The sequence below is a fragment of the Diorhabda sublineata genome, chromosome 2 (assembly GCF_026230105.1).
Source record: "Diorhabda sublineata isolate icDioSubl1.1 chromosome 2, icDioSubl1.1, whole genome shotgun sequence".
Taxonomy (NCBI): Eukaryota; Metazoa; Arthropoda; class Insecta; order Coleoptera; family Chrysomelidae; genus Diorhabda; species Diorhabda sublineata.
Window position 1 is genome coordinate 32,715,335 of NC_079475.1, and position 19,359 is coordinate 32,734,693.

Consider the following 19,359-nt stretch of genomic DNA (forward strand, 5'->3'; position numbering starts at 1 on the left):
CAACGAAAATAATTAAATGGATTTCAGCCAGCCCGCGCCGCATGATCGCATGGCATGTGCGCTGGCCTAATGGGAAACGCAACGTCGATTATAATGTAACAAGTCCTATACGATTAGCGCTCCGTGTAGCGGTAACCACATAAAAATGCGGCACGGACGGCGGAGGCCTTCCGCCCCCACTACCCATAATCCCGTCGAATCAGTACGAGTCCACTGTTTAAAGTCACCGCACGCTTTTGTTGCGTTGCTTATTATAACTAATATATTAAACGTAGTGTAAGTTTTTCAATGAAGAAGAAAAAGAGGCAACAAAAAAGAAGCGCAAAATTGTCCTACACCAAAATGTCTTGTGTGCAGAGAAACTTTAGGTGATAATTCGATGGAGTCCAGTAAACTAATACGACATTTAACCACTAAACACCCATCAGTTGCCCAAAAAGACAAAACGACAAATCTCATGAATTCGTCTTTGAAAACCTCAGACAAAGCACAAAAAGCAAGTTACGTGATCACTAACATGATACTTTAGTTTTACCTGCCTGCAAAGAAATTGATGTGATAATCCAAGAAGCTGCTAAAGAAATTGAAAAATACCTGCATGGGCGGAAACTATTTCACCTCAACTTAATGACATATCTAACGATATTAAATCGACATTGATTGAAAAATTAAGAGTGGAGTTTTTGTGCTACAAGTTGATGAGCCCATTGATATCAGTGGTCACGCGCATCTCATCTCAAATTCCACTGCCTAACCATACAACTGAAGAAATATTTAAAGTAACGGACGAATATTTTACTGAACATAACTGATAGTTGCTGAAAAAAATCCTAAATATCAAAAACTGCATCGTTTTTTACACAGGTAAGCTCTTGTGACGAAGTCTCTGCCAGAGGAACTATTGTGCGTTCTTCAAGAAATTGTAAATCGTAAATTACATCAAGTCGCGAACTGAACTCACATCTTTTTAATGGGGGCAGATAATCAGTTACTTTTGTTTCATACAGAAATACGATGGTTTCCTCGCGGGAAAGTACTTTCCCGAATTTATGTGTTGTAAAATGAGACTGAGTCGTTTTGCAGTCCGAGGTTTCAGGTTATATGCGTATCTGTTTAAAAAAGAAGGATGGCTTACAAAACTTGCATATCTGGCGGATATATTTACTCACTTTAATGAACTCAATTAAAAAATGCATGGCAGAAATTCCAATATTTTAACATCGTTGGATAAAATTGAAAGCTTTCGTGCTAAATTGGAACTATGGATCAGTCCCGCTATCAATGGTAATAATTGAATATTCCCGAATGTCATGGCAGTTGATCCGAAAAAAAGAGTTCAGGCTTTGATTAGCAAAACTTCTTGCAGAGAAAATGATTTCTATCTCCTTAAGATTGATCTGCATCCAATGGATTGGGTTCGAACTCCATTCTCCGAGGGTATTCTTTTTGGAAACTTACCAATCAATGAGCAGGAAGAACTGATAGAAATGAAAACGGATCGTACATAAAATTAAAGTTTTCAAAAACAGATTTAGAACATTTTTGGCTATTTTTGAAATTTGCAACGACCTATTTATGTGAATTAGGATTTTAGACTTTTACCACAATAGAAACCAAAAAAAGAGAGCACATCAGAACGTTAGACGAAGAGATGAGAGAAGCTTTGTCAACTATTACTCCACAGGCTCATGTTTCGCATTAAATACCATTTTTACAGTTTAAACCTTACGTTTGTTAATTAATAATAAATATTGGTTCGATGATTGTTTTTTTGTTTGTGGGGTACCATTAAATATTTATCCTTTTCTGGGTGTACCTTGAGCACAAAAAGTTTGTGGAACATTTCACTATACCAATGTTCCCACTTACATAGATAAATAAACAAATACTGAACATTAAACTTTTCGAAATATTTAGGTGTTTTTCAAAACTACTGTCAGTTCAATTTAAACCTAATCTGGTTTTACATTATTCTATAAAATTACTTTAAAAAACGCGCTTGATAAGTTTGTTTCATATCAATGTTATCTATAATCGCTCTATTGCAAAATGATTTTTGGAATATTTACAAGTTATTAAGATGTACACTTAGATAACGTCATGATGTAATTGTTTAGTAAACCTTTTATCTTGTGAAAACAAACCATTCATAATTTTTCATTTTTAAAACCTTCTTCAATGCTACTAAGGGAACTAATAAGTTGTATAAGTTTTTGCAGAAGGTTTACTGATTCACAGAAAGCTGAAAAAGGTAAAAAGACACAGGTAAACTATTCATAATAAGCATTTTCAATTTATCACTTTACCTGGATGTATCTTATGATGTAATTATTTTTTTAATTCAATTTTCACGCGTTTTAGTCAATTTTTCATATCTCAAAGTGTCAAACTACCATTTAAATAATATCAAACGCCAAAAGTGAGATTCAACTTATATTATTAGTTCTTTCCATAATTTTAATATTTCATATTAATATAGGAAATTTTAAAAACTGTAATCAGTTTTATATTCAAACTATTTTCATTCCAATTTCCTATAAAATCTTGACAAAACAACGTATCAATCAAGCACATCACTTGAATACGTACCAGGCATGATAAATATAACACTATTTTCAAAATAATTTCTTTTATATTTGATCTAGGGCTCTTCTAGCTTTTTAATAATCTTCCATACTCGCTTGAATAACTTCAAACAGCTGCTGTCCAGTCAACTGACGATCGTTGATTTTGATTTACATAGAACCTTTTGATTAACCCGATTTTACTCCACAGAACGGATCGGTGCGGGATCAGAAGGGGTGATCACACATGTCTAACAAGCGTCCGGGTTCTTTTCGATTTGTAGCTCAGGCTCGATACATTCGCCACTCTCAATTAAAATCGCGAGTAGTACTCTTCAATGCTCAAAAATTTCCGCAAATACGATTTAGCCATAATGGCATACTTCTTGCATAATTTCATTCGAAATAACGAAGGCTACAATGTGTGTGAACTACCTGACAGTACTGATGATACGATTTGAGAGGAGAGATCTCGTCTTCAGAACTTTCCTCGTAGGTGCGGAAGGCAAAATCGCGAAGCATTTAATTTGAGGGAGCAATTTAAAGAATTCGTCAATTCTCCAGTGTAGGGTGGTAAGAACATCAGGCCCTCATGATTTAATAATGTTTGATTTTCCTATTATCGTCCTGATTTATTACAACTATACAATGTACTTCCTATTCAATGAAATCTCCTTTTTAATTAATTATGTGTATGCGTTTACTTTGTAAGTAATAAGTGAGGATAATATATAATCTGTACTGGACCTTTGACATTAAATTCCTGGGCGTGGACGTTTCGGTACTGCTCGTTTGTCTGATCATACAGTACTGGATACACGACTTCACTTCTTCAATAAGCTTTTTCGGTTTCAGTATTGCCAATTTAGTGAAAAACTCTGCAAAACTCCAAAATTTCATTAACATTTCCAACCGACCCGAGTTCTGCAGTCGTTGAACGAATAGACTGCCCGATCGGAGTCGTGTAGGAGTGAACTACACTGCTCAAACTCTATTGTCACTTCTTTCTCAGTCAGTCGTCAGACTGTATGATCGTAGTCGGATCGGAAGGATGCACGATAGGTGTGTTCTGGCCTTTAATCGGGTTGTAGTCATATCATAGGACATTTTCTACCCTCGTATACTGACGATGTGATCAGCTGACGGGGTGGAGCTTTTGTGGCTTCATTTGAAAAACATTTTAAAATAACGTGTAAAAAATTGACGTTTCGACCTACTTCAGTCTTTATAAAAATATCTTATGAAACTGTTATAAAATCATATACCTAATAATAAAATGATGAAATTATTTGATGATAAGACAACTTAAAAACAAATTAAATAGGGCTCTATGAGTTTATATTAATAACAAAATAATTATCTCATTCGATCTAGGGATTTTGATAAAAACCGAATTGGGCCGAAACGCCAATTTTTTTACACATTATTTTCAAATTATTTGCATAGAAAAGATACCTAAAATCAAGACAAATTATCACGTAAACATATAAAAAGGTCTAAGAAGTAAAATATTAGAGAAAATAATAATTTCTTTAGACCAAGTTTTAAATTTGAAATTTCTATTGCACATATCCGAAAAACCCTGTACACCTGCTTTCAATTCAACTATATCCATAAAAATAAAAGGTTTTTTAACTATATTTGTAGATGGGCACATATTCAAAAAATTCGTTGAAGAAAGAATTATGCTAAAAATCTACCTTTTTAATACTATGCTCAAATAAGATTTGATAATTGCATTCATTTCAAATTTGGTAGTTACTATACATTTATAGTGGTTTACATTAATTAGTATAATTCTGATATGATCTCTTTATGTCAACAGCAGCATATATAGCAGGAGCCAAAGTATAATCCAAGATTATTTCACATTGTTAATATTTACCATGTGATAATTAGAAATAGAAATCAGGAGCCAAACCTAGAACATTGTTTTATTTCATATTTCTAGTTTTGAGTATGATACGGGGAGATCTTGATGTATCAAGCCCTGGGATAGGATTGCTCCTCAACGCCACATTTGACGCATCTGTTGTAAAGTTAAATGGTTTCGAGAAATCGGGTTACTGTAAAATGGGTTCGTTTAAGAGTAGATTTTTACAAGTTTCGAAACAGGTTTTGTATTCGTCATTTAAATCGATTTTAGCGCCTTTTTTAGGCATTTCGTTAGAGGTTTTGAGTTTTTAATAAATCGACGATAATATCCGAGTAAACTGGGAAATGCTTTGATCTGTTTTGATGTTTTCGGTGTTGGAAAGCTGCGAAATTTGCATCTCTGATTCGTTGTTTTTACTTACATGCTTGCAGACTTTTGTTTAGAGGCAAATTTCTACAACACCGTTCATTTTTTAGCTCCATAAAATGTTATTAGTTTTTCAAGTAAAAATAATCAGGCAATTTAAAACAAAATTAGAGAAAATATTTTGTTACAATGGCGTAAAAAATTGAGGGATAAAAGTGACAACTAACCCTGACAGCACGCCACTGGTTAAATTTTTCCAAAGTTTGTTTATGTCAAAATATTACTTTATTAAGGAGCATATTGCTGCCAAATTTGAAAAAAAATTAATTCCGTTTTGATTTGTGGCAAATTTTTTATTTTGATTGAAAATTTTGAACGCCCTATATTTCAACATCTAGGCCCTGTAAGGGTTCATATTCCTATATTAAAATGAATCATTTCTTGAGATCTCTTTGTGATAGAGCGTTGTCGGTCGAATATGGAAACACCCTGTATATAAAAAGAGTTATAAATTCGGAGAGGTACATAATTTCCCAATTTTCTGGTTTGATTCACAAACATCCTCGATTTTTTCCAATCCGCCTACTTCTCATTTTATGTAATTCAATAATTTTGCCTCTTTCTTGTCTTATGTCATCCTAGATTCACCCCTCTATCTTTTTCCTATTTTGTTGCAAATTTTCTTTACTTTTCTCTTTTCAATTCAGCCCACAATTTTAGTTATTTTTTTTTACTTCAACTTTCGGCGTCTCCCCATATCGCATAATTCGTATATCGCATCGTACAAGTGAATGTCCTTTCTCTGTAATTTCCAAAATCGGTTTAGTTTGTGTGTAGATATTACTTTGTTGTGTGATCCTCATTCGTCTGATACTTTTTTGATTTTCTTATAAGTTATTATTCTTATATATTTGTTTCAGTATATTCTAAACAATCATAAAAACAGTACTGTACAAGAAGCAGGCATAAAATGGACTCCTCTAGATCGACTGTCAATCATCATCAACACATTAAAAAACAAACCAATGTCACTATTCGTCCAAGAAGTCGAAGACGATCTTCTTCTAGGTAAGATAAATACTTGGTAAATATTATAGCATCATCCACACTTGGAGTAATATTAGGAATATTAGGTATAAAGTCGGTCAAAGTAAATTACAATTTAACACTTTACGTTCATTCATTGTTTTGTTTGAGAAGCTAATACAAACCAAACAGGACTAATATATCATAAAAGTCAGTGCCTAAAATTTTTAGACAATTTTGCAAACAAGTACTGAAATAATGAGGCTTAAATAAACGATGTATATGAAATGGACTAGAATTGAGAGAAGTAGAGACTGAAAAAAGGAAAAATTCACATTTTCTAAGTAGAATTGTTCATCTAATTAGACGCAGTATTCAAAATAAAAGAGTATTCTTAATAGTAAAATATTATCCAGAAATGCTAATATAAAAATATATAAATCGATTTTGAGTCAAATATTATATTATGGTGGTATTTATATTGTTGTCAGTCCTTTTCCCGGAAAAATAATGAACTTTTCTCTTTCAAATGTATCACCCTGTATATTTTTTGCTGCTAGAAATCCTTAAGAAATACTTATTATTTTTCATCTAATGTCTCCTATACCTAAATGCCATAATTTTTGAGTTATATTTACATTTAGGTGGCTGTGATTGAATAAACTTGTTTAATTTGAATATTCTTTAATAATTTATGTGCTAATAAAAATCTCGTGACAAGGTCTAGTGTCAATAAGTTAGTAAAAAGTTTAACGAAACTGGTGTAGTAAAATATTTATCCAAATCATGACGTAGTAGATCTTGTTATGGGATTTCGGTTAGGATATACATTATTAAAGATATACGTTTATTGTTGAATTATACGCCTATCACCATATCCTAATATCTTTAAAATATCAATGTAAATATAACTCCGAAATTATGGCATTTAGGTATAGGGAACATTATATGAAAAATAATAAATAATAAGTTCCTGAAAAAGGAAAAATTTGAAAACAATGTAAATACCACCATAATATCGGCCGTACAAGACCCTTGTACCCAAAAATTTATAAAAATTGTACAAGCCGTTTCCGAGATAATTGAGGCTTTCCATACATAAAACTCACTCTGTACAAGGTTGAAAACTAAGTATTTTAGCTTTTTAGTAATAGAAAGCCTTGCTTTATTTTTTGAACAAATTATGTTAGCTACAAGTTGCGGGCTAATTTAAAATGGAGTATAGAAACGAACATTTTCAGCATATTTTACTTTTTTATTCCCGTGACGGAAAGAAAGCTGCTGCGGAGATTTTCCCTCAAAGATGAGAAACGTTCTGGTCGGCCTACTGAAGTTGATGATGACCAAATCAAAGTCATAATTGAAGAGGATCGCCATATAACTGTTCGAGAGGTTGCGAAGAGGCTACATGTATCGCACAGAATTGAAAAACACTTATAATGTTATGGGCTAGTTAAGAAGCTTGAATATTTGGGTACCTCACGAATTGAAAGAAATTCTTTTATTACAAAGAATCAACATTTGTGATATGCACCTTAAACGAAATGAAACCGAACCTTTCTTGAAAAGAATCATGATTAGTTATGAAAAATAGGCACAGCACAAACCACATCGAAAGCTGAATAACAACAAAAAAAGCTCATGCTGTCAGTTTGATAGGATTACAAAAGTGTTGTGTTTTTTGAGTTGCTTCCGAGAAACCAAACGATCAATTCTGATATTTACCGTCAACGGTTAATGAAACAACGTTGATGAAGCAACCAAAGAAAAACGACCAGAATTGTCAAATCGGAAAGGTTTAGTCTTCCACCATGATAATGCAAGAAAGACAACAATAATAGGATTAATTAAATTATTCCATTTTTACAATAATAACTTATTAATAATTGGCTTATTAATTACAATACTTATTATATATCAATGATGACGAGATATTGTTCGAGAAGGGACTTACCAAGGATTACACACCTTTTTAGTTACTAAAGGTCTTCTCTGAGGTATAATTTTATTTATTACATCTGAAGTATTTTTTTTATTTCTTTTTTTTTGAGGATTTTTTCGTAGATCTTCAGCCCCTAGAATTGAACTAGGATTATTATGATCCCCTAAAGGTATTCAAACATTTAACCCAATTGAAATTCTTCTACTTAATACTTTAATTTTGTTAACATCAGGACTAACAGTAACATGAGCTTATCATAGACTTCAGACATCTTTGGTAACTCGTGGGAAACTACTGGAGCTTGGCTGGGAAGTGATATAACATTCCCTTTACAGCCCTGATCTGGCACCATCTGATTACCATTTATTTCGTTTGCAGAAGTTTGTAGAATTTTTTGAATGGTCAAACTTTCACAAATGACGATGAACTTCAATCGTACCTGGTTCAGTTTTTTGCCGATATTCTTTGTTAAAAAAAAGTGTTTTATTTTAAACTACAAAATCGAAATTATTTTGTCGCCAATCCAATATTTAGCTAGACAAAATTAATAAAATAAACTCAATTATGAAATACATACAAAGTTCAAATATTCTAAACATTAGTTGCATCATTCAAAATATTTCAGTAGGTTACTGACTGAAAATGGTATTTTTACATTTTATCTTGTCTATAAATAATATATTTACTGCGACAACGGGAATATATAAAGTAATTAGATTTTTATTTTGTAATGAATTACTTGATTTTCATTAATGGAATCAGTATTGGTATTGTATCAGAATACTTACTTATAGCCGAGTTGTTTTAGCACTAAGTCATCTAACCAAAGATGGATACGTTCCATCAAAGTAGAGCGTAATGTGAAACAGCGCTAAACCAGATCATTAAGTATTATCTGTGTTTCCAATTTTTTAACTTTTTGTCAAGAAGGCACCTAATTTGCCTTTTTCATTTGTATTCTGTTAGAAGTGGATATACTTACTTTTGAATTCTTGTCAAAATTTGGATCATTTTCAACAAATTGGTTCATAATTTAGGTTATAGTGGTCAAACATCATCGAAAGTTCTTTTTGCTCTTCATCGAAATCACTACTTCAGTATTCATGTTGTCTTTTTGCCCAGTAATTCCTTGAGTTCTTCATTAGAAAGACTAGTTGCGGTTTCTTGAACTATTTCTTCGACATCTTCCACATTTACCTCATCTACACCAGTTTGTAGAGTATCCAATACATTCGCTCTTACTTAAATCTCGCCATATGTTCTTCCATACTCCTTTCAAAGATTTTTAATCTCATTCCAAGAAAGATTCATGATATTGTAGTACATCCAAAATTATCTTAATAATTACTTCTATTCTCCGTCTGTTTTTTCAAACATGTGCTTAAATGTTCGCTGCAAGTAATAAGCTTTAAACATGGATATAACGCATTGGTCCATTGGTTGGATTGAGGCAGTTGTGTTAGACGGCAAGAAAATCACTTCGTCTGGAATACATGTTGTTAAGTCTGATAAATTTTTTGGGTGGCTTGGAGAATTATCAATTAATAGTAGTGCTCTTTGTTCAAGTTTTTCAATTTCGCAATAACGTTTGACCAACGGGCAAAAATGTTCAGTGACTCAATCCTGGAAAATTTTCATAGTTATCCATGATTTTTGATAAGACTCCCAAATTACAGTTTTTTGGAGTGGTAAACTAGTAGTGGTTTTAATTTGAAATTTCCGTTTCTATTACACCTAGTAGCGTTAAGCGATCTTTCGCAGCTATAAATCCTGATGTTAGTTTCTCTTCACGGATAGAATTATTCTTCTAGGCATTCTTTTCCAAAACATTAAAAACTAATATTTGAATATAGTTTCCTTGTTCAATTATTGTTTTTAATGTCGCTGGGAATTCAACTGTCGCTTCTGTATCACCACTTGTTGCTTCTTCTGTAATCTTTATGTTATGAAGATTATTTCGATGTTTAAATCGAATACCAATGAAAGTTTCATTTATATCTCTCGACTAAGCTTGAATATAATTAAAAATTCTTCTAGCTTTTTCCATTATGATAGATTGGCTTAATGGAATATTGCGTTTAATTTCGTCGTTAATCCATATAAACAGTCGTTTTTCCATTTTCTCTATAATGTTATTTCTAAAATGCGTAATTCTCTATTGCAGACTTAGTTGCAGTTACTGATGACAGTATTTTATCTTTATTCTTAAGAATTATTCTTATTGTTGAAATTACCAAAATCAGTGCAGCACTAATTTGAGAATCTAATCTTCTAATCACTTGCATTTCAGTTTCTAGTGGAATGCTTTTTCTGGTTGCTTAATTTTCTTGTTTTTCATTATCATCCATGCTAAAAACTAAGGATTATGATATTTGTCACTGTATTAATCGTTATAGTATTATATAAATTCACTTACAATGTCAACAAATGTTTCAAATAATAAAAATGGGTCTGTACAATACATAATCAACACAACTACATACACTGTTTAGGATATGTTATTTGGAAATCCCCGTGTAGAAATACAAGAACGCTAAAGCGAAATAGCGTTAAACGGGGTCTTACCGTAGTCCTTTATGACTGATAGTTTTATAATTTTTTCAGCATTGATTTTATGTAGAAAAAAACTGAAACATAATATTGATACTAATGAACATACAGAAAGAAAAATTAGATTTTTGAGAGATATTAAAAAATTTGGCAACTATTAATGTGATGTCTCCAATAACGGGATTCAAATTTTACAGGTTCCGAATAAAAGACGAGAATGTCAACTAATTTATTCGACGTAAAAAAAAAGGAACGAATTAAAACGTGGTAAAATAGGGTCCTTGCATATTTTTTATACGTTAACTATGTTTAGTATATCGTTCTTAATAACACACCATTTTGAAATTTTTTTAAACGGTATATTAGTACATAAAAAAATGAATTTAATTACCTAAATGACGCGTCAAAACGCATTTGTTGTCACTGACTGAGACGTTGTGTGACGTAGAAAGTAAGTAAACAGACTTAAGTGAGGTTAGAAATAAATACAGCTTAAACAGAGTTGTTAGGATTCTTTTAAAGAAACACTCGCACAGCTGTGAGAATTCAATTTTGTAGAATACAAGATGACGTATCGTTGGTGCATTGTGCCAGAATGTACAAACACCGAATAAAGTTTGATTATGTGAAAAGATTCTAAAAAAACTACTGTTCCAACCAAATTCGATTGCCAGAGAGACAGGAAAAGGGCATTTCGGGATACACCTCGTCCGTTGGCATTAAAACGATAAGAAAACCGGCATTATCGAAGAACTTCTTAGTGCCTCAACTTCAGCTGGCTGTTGAAAAGATGTAGAAACAGCAATGGATTTCAACATTATAGAAGTTGCAAAAAGTGATTCCTTATCGCCCATTTTAGAAGTTATAAAAAATCCATCCTCAGAAATTACAAGTGATAAGGCAGTTACAGTAAAACCACATTTTCGGAGTAAATATGTACAAACATCTACCAAAATGATTTGTAAAAGTTGTTCACCGTAAAGTTTAACACTGTTGAGTCAGCTACATCGAAAGCTTTAATCAACACATAACTTTCAAAGCTCTCATCTTTATCACTACATTTTAATAAAGTGATAATGAAATTACTATAAGAAAGTGTAATTAGTATAATAATTGATTATTATCAAAGAACGTAGCAACCAAGAATGCATCTACCTGAGATAGATTGTCCGATTTTGCTTCGATAAAACTTATTTCGGCTATTATTTCAATTAGAATAGTCTTTGAAACCCTCACAAAAACACAAATCGTACTAAACAACCAATTACCTCCACTCACAACAACAGAATGGCGTTTGAAAGGAGACGAAAAAATGTTAAAACACAAAAATGAAACTATCCAATTACTATCCTTACATTATGAATATTATATATATATATATATATATATATATATATATATATATATATATATATATATATATATGGATATGTATATACTGCTACCCAAAGAATCTATTGCATCCTCCTTTTTTGCTGCGATACTGGAGACAGGAGAACCCAGTGTTTACAGCGATCCATCAATTCCACTCCTTTTAAAAAGTCGGGCATGTGAGATGGCTTCAATTGCCAGAGATCTTCGTCTGTTATTTCATACGCACTCAGGTGTGGTGCTCTGGAGTTCCTTAGTGTTTCTCTCACACTTTGAGAGAATGTGTGAAGGACAAAATTAAAGAATATACAGAAATACCTCAAATTGAATTTATAAAAGCTATAGAACTCACACTTACAACAACAAATTTGATATAAATATTCCTTTCTTTTTCCGATATGTAGATGATTGCATTAGTGCTGTACCAAAGAATCAAATTGAAAACTTAAGTAAAAAATTCAATTCTTATCATGAAAAACTTTAATTCACAATCGAGGTTGAGCAAAATAATAGAATCAAGTTTCTTGATGTCACATTATATAAAATTAACAATAGCATAAGAACAGAATGGTATACAAAAAGTAAGGTTTTCTGTTTTACAATAGAGTTGAAGATCATGGAAAAAAAACAAATGGACCAAGTGTAGGATAATATTTCAAAGGCCCAGGACGGTCTAATTAAACTGTGAAAAACATTTAAAGACAGTCCTTTGGACTGTGGAGTAGGTTTGGAGTAAAATACGTCAGCAGTCACCAGGACCGCTCTGGGCTGAGGGGAGAATTCAGTTGCAGACCTATGAACCGCACCAGGGTTCAATGTGTTAATGTATCTTCCAACTTTCTGGTATATGTAAAATTGAAAAATATAATTATTCACTAATATCAATCATTCATGTGAATTTTATAGTTCCAAAGAAACTGAATTATTTATTGTTGTTACTCTAGTAATTTTGTTTTAGGCGCTTCAGCAAGTCCCACAGCCGGAGACGTTACAAGCACAACATGCGAATCTACTACAGCGTTGTTGAACGAATTCGACTTTCCTATTTTGCGCCCTTATTTGAAACCCATCATCATAGAATCTACGAATTATGTGGGGTTAGTGAATCAGGCTATGACATGTTATCTGAATAGTCTACTACAGACCCTTTATATGACTCCCGAATTTAGAAATGCCTTGTACAATTGGGAGTTTGATGGAGTTAATGAAGCTAGATCGATACCCTACCAATTACAAAAGTTATTTTTAAATTTGCAGACTTCTTCGAAATCTGCAGTAGAAACAACTGATCTTACAACAAGCTTTGGTTGGCAGGATCGTGATGCGTGGCATCAGCATGATATCCAAGAATTGTGCCGGTATGTATACTTTATTATATTCAGTTCTATTAAATCTGTTAAATCGATTTGATTCAGTCGAGTAATATAGTTAAGATTGTGTGATGAATGTAAAAGTATACATTCTTGTTATCTTATCGACACTACTAAACCCAGTTTTAACCCATGAGAGCCCAAATAATTTTTTTTTGTCAACTTTAACTATTTTTTTACAAACATTTTAGTAAACAAATAAAAAAGTACATTTTTTTTCTATGTGAACGTTTATTTAAAAAAAACGTGTTTCGAAATGGCAGCGTTAGGCAGAAATAAGTACAGAATTCCAAAAATTTTAGTAAAAATAAAAAACTTAACTTATGTATGAAAAATACAATTGCATTCCAAACAAAGTCCTATATTACACATTTTTCTCATTATAGAGCAGCAACCTTCACTTGCACATCGTTTTTATCAATTGCGTTGTTATTCCCACAGTGTATAAACTTTGGTGTCCCAATAACCTGGTTGTCCGGGTTATCCCAATAACCCAATTTCCCGGTTTTCCGGGGAAAATGTTATACCCACTAAGAACAAGAATTCCCATAAAGCATTTCAGTTCATCAACTGTGATATCTCGTGTCTCTGTATGTAAATGTTGGAAAACATCTTCATCTAAAAATAGTTCAAACAACATTACAGAAGACATATAGTATTGGTTGTAGTCTGGTTTGGGAAAGGATTTACACGTAGGTTAAAGATCGCCAACAGTCCAACAGTAATTTTTTTCTACAGTAGTTGGCTGAAAATACCTTTTTAATTTCCTCTTTCTATGGTCTGTCTTCGGTGCTGATTTTAAAGATTTCTGTTTAATATGCTTCTGTAATATATGGTTTTCCTTCAGTATTGATATCGTTGGTCATATATTCTTCAGTAGGACCAATTCTATGTCCATTTACTGAGACCAATTCCACGCCAGCTGCTAATTGGCGACCAGGAAGCCTATCTATGTTACAATCATTGTAATCTTCATCCCCCGACTCTTCATCAGTAAGAGAACTGTGTTCAGGAAGTTCAATATATATTGATTCCACAGGTAGTTCATTAGAATATACAATTTGAAGAGCTTTCTCCAAAGAAAAGCCGAGCCCGAAAAAAATTTTTATTATATTATCAATAAATTTTCTTATAGAAACATGTATTTCTGTTTACTTAAATACCTCATGACAAAAGTATGAGTGTTTGTTTTTGGTGAAAAGAGAATTTGTACTTATTCGAACCGTATGTCCATAACCTTCTGACAAACAGCTATTCGACTTAGGCCAGTTCATGAGTGTATAGAATTAGTTCGATAGGATATAAAGAGCGATATATTGCAGAGAGCAATGGAGCATTTGTTGATTGTTTTATTTGATGTGATTCAGGCCTTGCAATATTAACAATAATGGAAAAAGATTTAGTACTTTTTGATAATTTATGTCCGATGATGAAGATGTAGTGCCACCATTTCCAGATTACACTTATTGCAATGTCTTGCACTACACTGGCTGAACTAACTCTAGACCCAGTGCAAGCAGTACAGTGAACTGGATGAACTAGATTTCTTACACTGCTGTGAAGAACAGCGACACTAGAGCAGGTTCTGCTAAAAAGAACGCTTTAGTTAACACTTCTTGAACTAGTTCTGCCAGTGCACCTACCAATAACAAACCTCTAAGGTCTTGATGGGTTAAGCAAGTATTTTTTTGCGATTCTTCTCCCTTTCTTATCCTTTTATCTTTTTAGCCGTTGGATCGGTACTCTGTGTCAGCTTCAATCTGTTGTTTTCCATGATGCAAGAACTGTCAATTCCTTAGTGTTTTCTATTCCTGGTTCTGTCCTTTTTTCCTTAGCTTATGTATTTCCGTAAGTTTCCTGATAATTCTTTGTTGGCTTTCTTATTATATCTTCATACCAATTTCATATTTTCTATTTGATTGATTATGGATGTTTTCCCATCATATCTTTTGTCTTGATTTCTTCCAAAAATTAATTTATCACATTACAAATGGAAACTTTGTTATTACTTCTAAATTATTTTGATTTGATGAGGTTTATAGATATTCTATTTTATATTTTTTTGTAACATGCTTATAATATTGAAATAACATGTATTTTTTAGCATATTTGGGTTTAATATATTTGACTCATTATACATTATAACATTTTAGGGTTATGTTTGATGCCTTAGAACAAAAATTTAAAGATACTAAACAAGCAAATCTGATCAATGATTTATATGAAGGCAAAATGTTAGATTATGTCAAATGTTTGGAATGTGATACTGATAAATCTCGAGAAGACACATTTTTGGACATACCTCTTCCTGTAAGACCTTTCGGAAATGCGGTAGCATACAATAGCGTTGAGGAAGCTTTAAGGGCATTTGTTCAACCAGAAATATTGGATGGAAATAATCAATATTTTTGTGAGAAATGCAATAAAAAATGTGATGCTCACAAAGGGTTGAAATTCACCAAATTTCCTTATTTGCTCACATTGCATTTAAAGAGATTTGATTTTGATTACACAACTATGCATAGGATCAAACTCAATGATAAGTTAGTATTAGTATAAGCTATTTTTTTGCCAATTTCATTAACATTTTTTGTGAATTTATAACCAGATATGTAACTGCTCTTGTTAAATCAATATATTTGTAGGGTTATGTTTTCGGAAAAATTAAATTTAAATTCACTTATAACAAATCCTCATTCGGAAAGCGATTCTATAGAAGAACGGGAGAATGTTGTGAAATGCGACGATTGCAGTACGACAGATTCGGGGTCCGCAGATGATGAAAGTTGTCAAGGAACAGACATATCTTCCACTGTAAATGGCCAAGATGATAATTGTGCAAATAGCGATGAAGGTAAAATTTCTATATTCATATAATGATATCTCGGAATAAAAACTCACTATATCATAAAATAGGTAACAGTCTATCAACTATAGTCCAGGCCACCTAGATAACAATGAGGTATTACATCCGATTTCCATGAACCTGCATCGATTTGCATGAAAATCTACCTTATAAGTGCATATTACTCTTAGAGGTGAAAACTAACCCTTATAGCAAAAAATCAATAAAATTATAAGTTTACGCATTTAATAAGTAAGAAAAAAATTTTAAGGTTTCAATAAAAAAATTTTAATGCTTTAATATAGTATTTATAATTTTTCAACCCTGCTTGATGTATTTCATCCCTTATAAAGCACCTCTCATTAAAATGAAATTTAAAAAAATATTATTTAATTACATTGTGGTAGCTTACTTATATTAAATTGACTCTTTTTATTTGTGTTCAACTCAAATATTTTGCATCTCAATTGTTCAACCCATACATATTGATTCTTTTTGATGATTTATTTTAAATTGACATTTTTTTTATCTCTTTTGACTTTATTTATTTTGTATTTATATATTTATAATTTTCAACCTTCATAAATCATGCCCTATTTCTGAAAAAATATTTACAGGCGTACTTATTATTACTATAATATTAATTGAAATTTTTTTATATTTTTTAACTCGAATATTATGTATTTAAAATTTTCAACACCTATAAATCATCCCTTATGACGTAAAAATGACAAAATTTATTTACAAGATTTATACAATGTTATGCTTATTATTCGTCCTTAAAAAATTATCTGTTATGGGGAAAAATTTTCAATTACATTGCACCACATCCTTTTTTGCAATTGTAAAATATCATTTGCAGTAGTTCCTATGCCGCATTTTAATGGGTTCCAATGATCTTTCATTTTTAATCAGTAGGTTTAACAGTTTAAAGTATTCCCTACATGCTGTCAAGATTTCATTGAAATCGATGCAGGTTCATGGAAATCGGAGGTGAAAACCTGGTATCCTGCATTAATAGTGGTACAATGAAGGAATATGATAGCTTAAAGGAATGCTTATTATTCGAGTTTTGTTGTGAAAAAAATGTGAAATTACTCATTTTCAATAAAATATCGAAATAATTTCGATTTAAATAATAATAAAAATGTCTTTAGTCGTCTGATGACTTTTAATAGGAATTATTAATATTTTTGCTCAAAATATTTATCTATTTCGAGCATAAAATTTTTCTTACTGTCATCTTCCACTATTTCTAATACAGAAAGATATGCTTCATTTCAAATTATTTCTTATTTAATGAATTTTCTTCCGTGAAAAACAATTGCAGCAAGAAAACTTTTTCAGCGGGAAATACCACATTCATTTTTTAAACAATAAAATATAGAAATAGGTCCTTTGTCCCTATTTATAATAATCTCAATGCTTTTAAATGCATTAAAACAATTGTTGGGTAACTCTAAGGATAAAATACCAGATTTAGAGAAGAGTTGTGATATGATTGTGACATTAAGTATGTTGGGCAGACTAAGAGGTCCGGTAATGTCTAGTTTAAAGAGCATATTTCTGAAAACCCCTCTAGTCATAATCATGAAATAAATATGTATAATGTAAATTTGTGTATCCAGCAATTCATTGGAAACATACATTTGAAAGTATTGATATTGTAAATGCGAGAATAGTTTAAATAGGGACAAAGATGGTCATTAGTTATTCATTGTAGTTTTCTGGTGTATACTTTATAATTCGATTTTATTCTATTTATGTCTTTATTAAGATATTTGTGTGGTTGTTTCTTAGTTTTTTACAAGCTTTTGCCTACATATTGTAAACAATTTTTTGACAATGAAGCATTCTCTCTCTCTCTCTCTCTCTCTCTCTCTCTATTTCTTACAGCCACTCTAGAGTTTATTAGTTAACAAATTAATGTGATATTTCCCACCGAAGATATTTTCCTATTAGAATTGTTTTTTTTTTGGAGGAGAGAGTTTATTTGTGGAAAATTTAGTATAAATATGTAGATCAAGTTAATAGGTTTTAGCCGAGAACCGCTTTTACTTGCTAGAGCTCTCTTTTCGTTCTTTTCTGGCCAATGGTTGTAGCTTTCCTCCTTTCAGCTAGGATAGCACAACCTCAGCCCTGCAGAGGAGCATCTCCTATATTAGGGCCAACTCCAACAAACCTTCCTATTATAAAAAATTTTCCTTATTAGTAGTGTAAACAGTGTGTTCAGTATGAATATCACCAACGGTTAACCATAAGGAAAGATATTGTAATTCTGAGAAATATAAGTAATGAAAAAATTGTTACTGTTGCTTTATAGTACTAACAAAGTAGGAAATATTTTTCAAGGATATAAAATTGATGAAGTTTTGTAAAAGTATGATCGGAATCAAAGTGAAAACGATATTTAAAAAAACCTATTGTTTACGGGTTCTACAGGTTGGTTATACCATTCACAATGAATGTTCAGTTTAAAATACTTTCATTAATAAAATTATTTTTTTGTGTGGTCTCCCTCATCATCAAATTTATTTCCAAATGATTTTTTTTCAAATTATTTAAAACAAAACGCTTATACACACTGCTTTGAGAAATTGAAAATATCAATGTTGTGAGAAAAAATAAATAATTCAATATGGGGGTAAAATTATAACAGAACAGAAATAGATAGGAGACTATATCTGTTAAATAAATTTGAATATTTAGCTGTTAATAGGGGGTTTTCAGTTTTTTTTTTCATTTTTTAAATTATTCACTCAATATCCAATGTATCAAAGCAAATAAAATTATTTTATTTTGAAGTAAAATTATTTGAAGCATATCGTAAAATAATCACTATAAATTATAGATTACAAAATTTAATGTTTGTGGACACTATCATTTTAATAATGATTGGTTTTGATTCTGAGTGGAAATTCGGTTCTTTGGAGATTTACACTGGTATATTGGAATAATAATTATTAAGCATTTTACATTGTTATTTTTAGGTTCCCCAAAATATTTTCCAATATCATGTGTTACAGTGATTTATTACCATTAATTCACCTTTTGAACTAATTAGTATATTCTCTAGTACCATGTAACGTTTTAATCTCTGCAGTGAAGTATTGTATTGGACTTTTTTAGGTATAGATGTAAGTTCAGGAAATAACCATGATGAAGATGCAAAAGGTCCATACATCTACGAATTATTCAGTATTATGATTCACTCGGGTAGCGCTTCGGGAGGTCACTACTATGCTTACATCAAAGATTTTGATAAACAATTGTGGTTCTGTTTCAATGATCAAAGTGTCACAGGGGTAAGAAATTGATTCAACATTATTGCTAATTTCTAAGGGGATACAGAAAAACAAATAAGTAGTTAAGATACATTACAGTACTTGATGAATTGAGATGTTGTGGTGGTCCATTAAGCTTTGCAATTCTGAAACCAAACATACAAG

General features: G+C 31.6%; 1 protein-coding gene across 2 annotated transcripts in view; it reads left to right on the forward strand.

Moving 5' to 3' along the window:
* The window catches only part of LOC130440521 (ubiquitin carboxyl-terminal hydrolase 47-like), a 48,049-nt gene that overhangs the window by 17,700 nt on the left and 10,990 nt on the right, over positions 1-19,359 (forward strand). For both annotated transcript variants that reach the window (XM_056773751.1, XM_056773750.1), the window contains 5 exons: positions 5,727-5,874; positions 12,654-13,053; positions 15,219-15,608; positions 15,711-15,919; positions 19,040-19,215. In XM_056773751.1, coding sequence (XP_056629729.1) covers positions 5,727-5,874; positions 12,654-13,053; positions 15,219-15,608; positions 15,711-15,919; positions 19,040-19,215 — 1,323 coding nt within the window. The remainder of the gene's footprint in view (positions 1-5,726; positions 5,875-12,653; positions 13,054-15,218; positions 15,609-15,710; positions 15,920-19,039; positions 19,216-19,359) is intronic.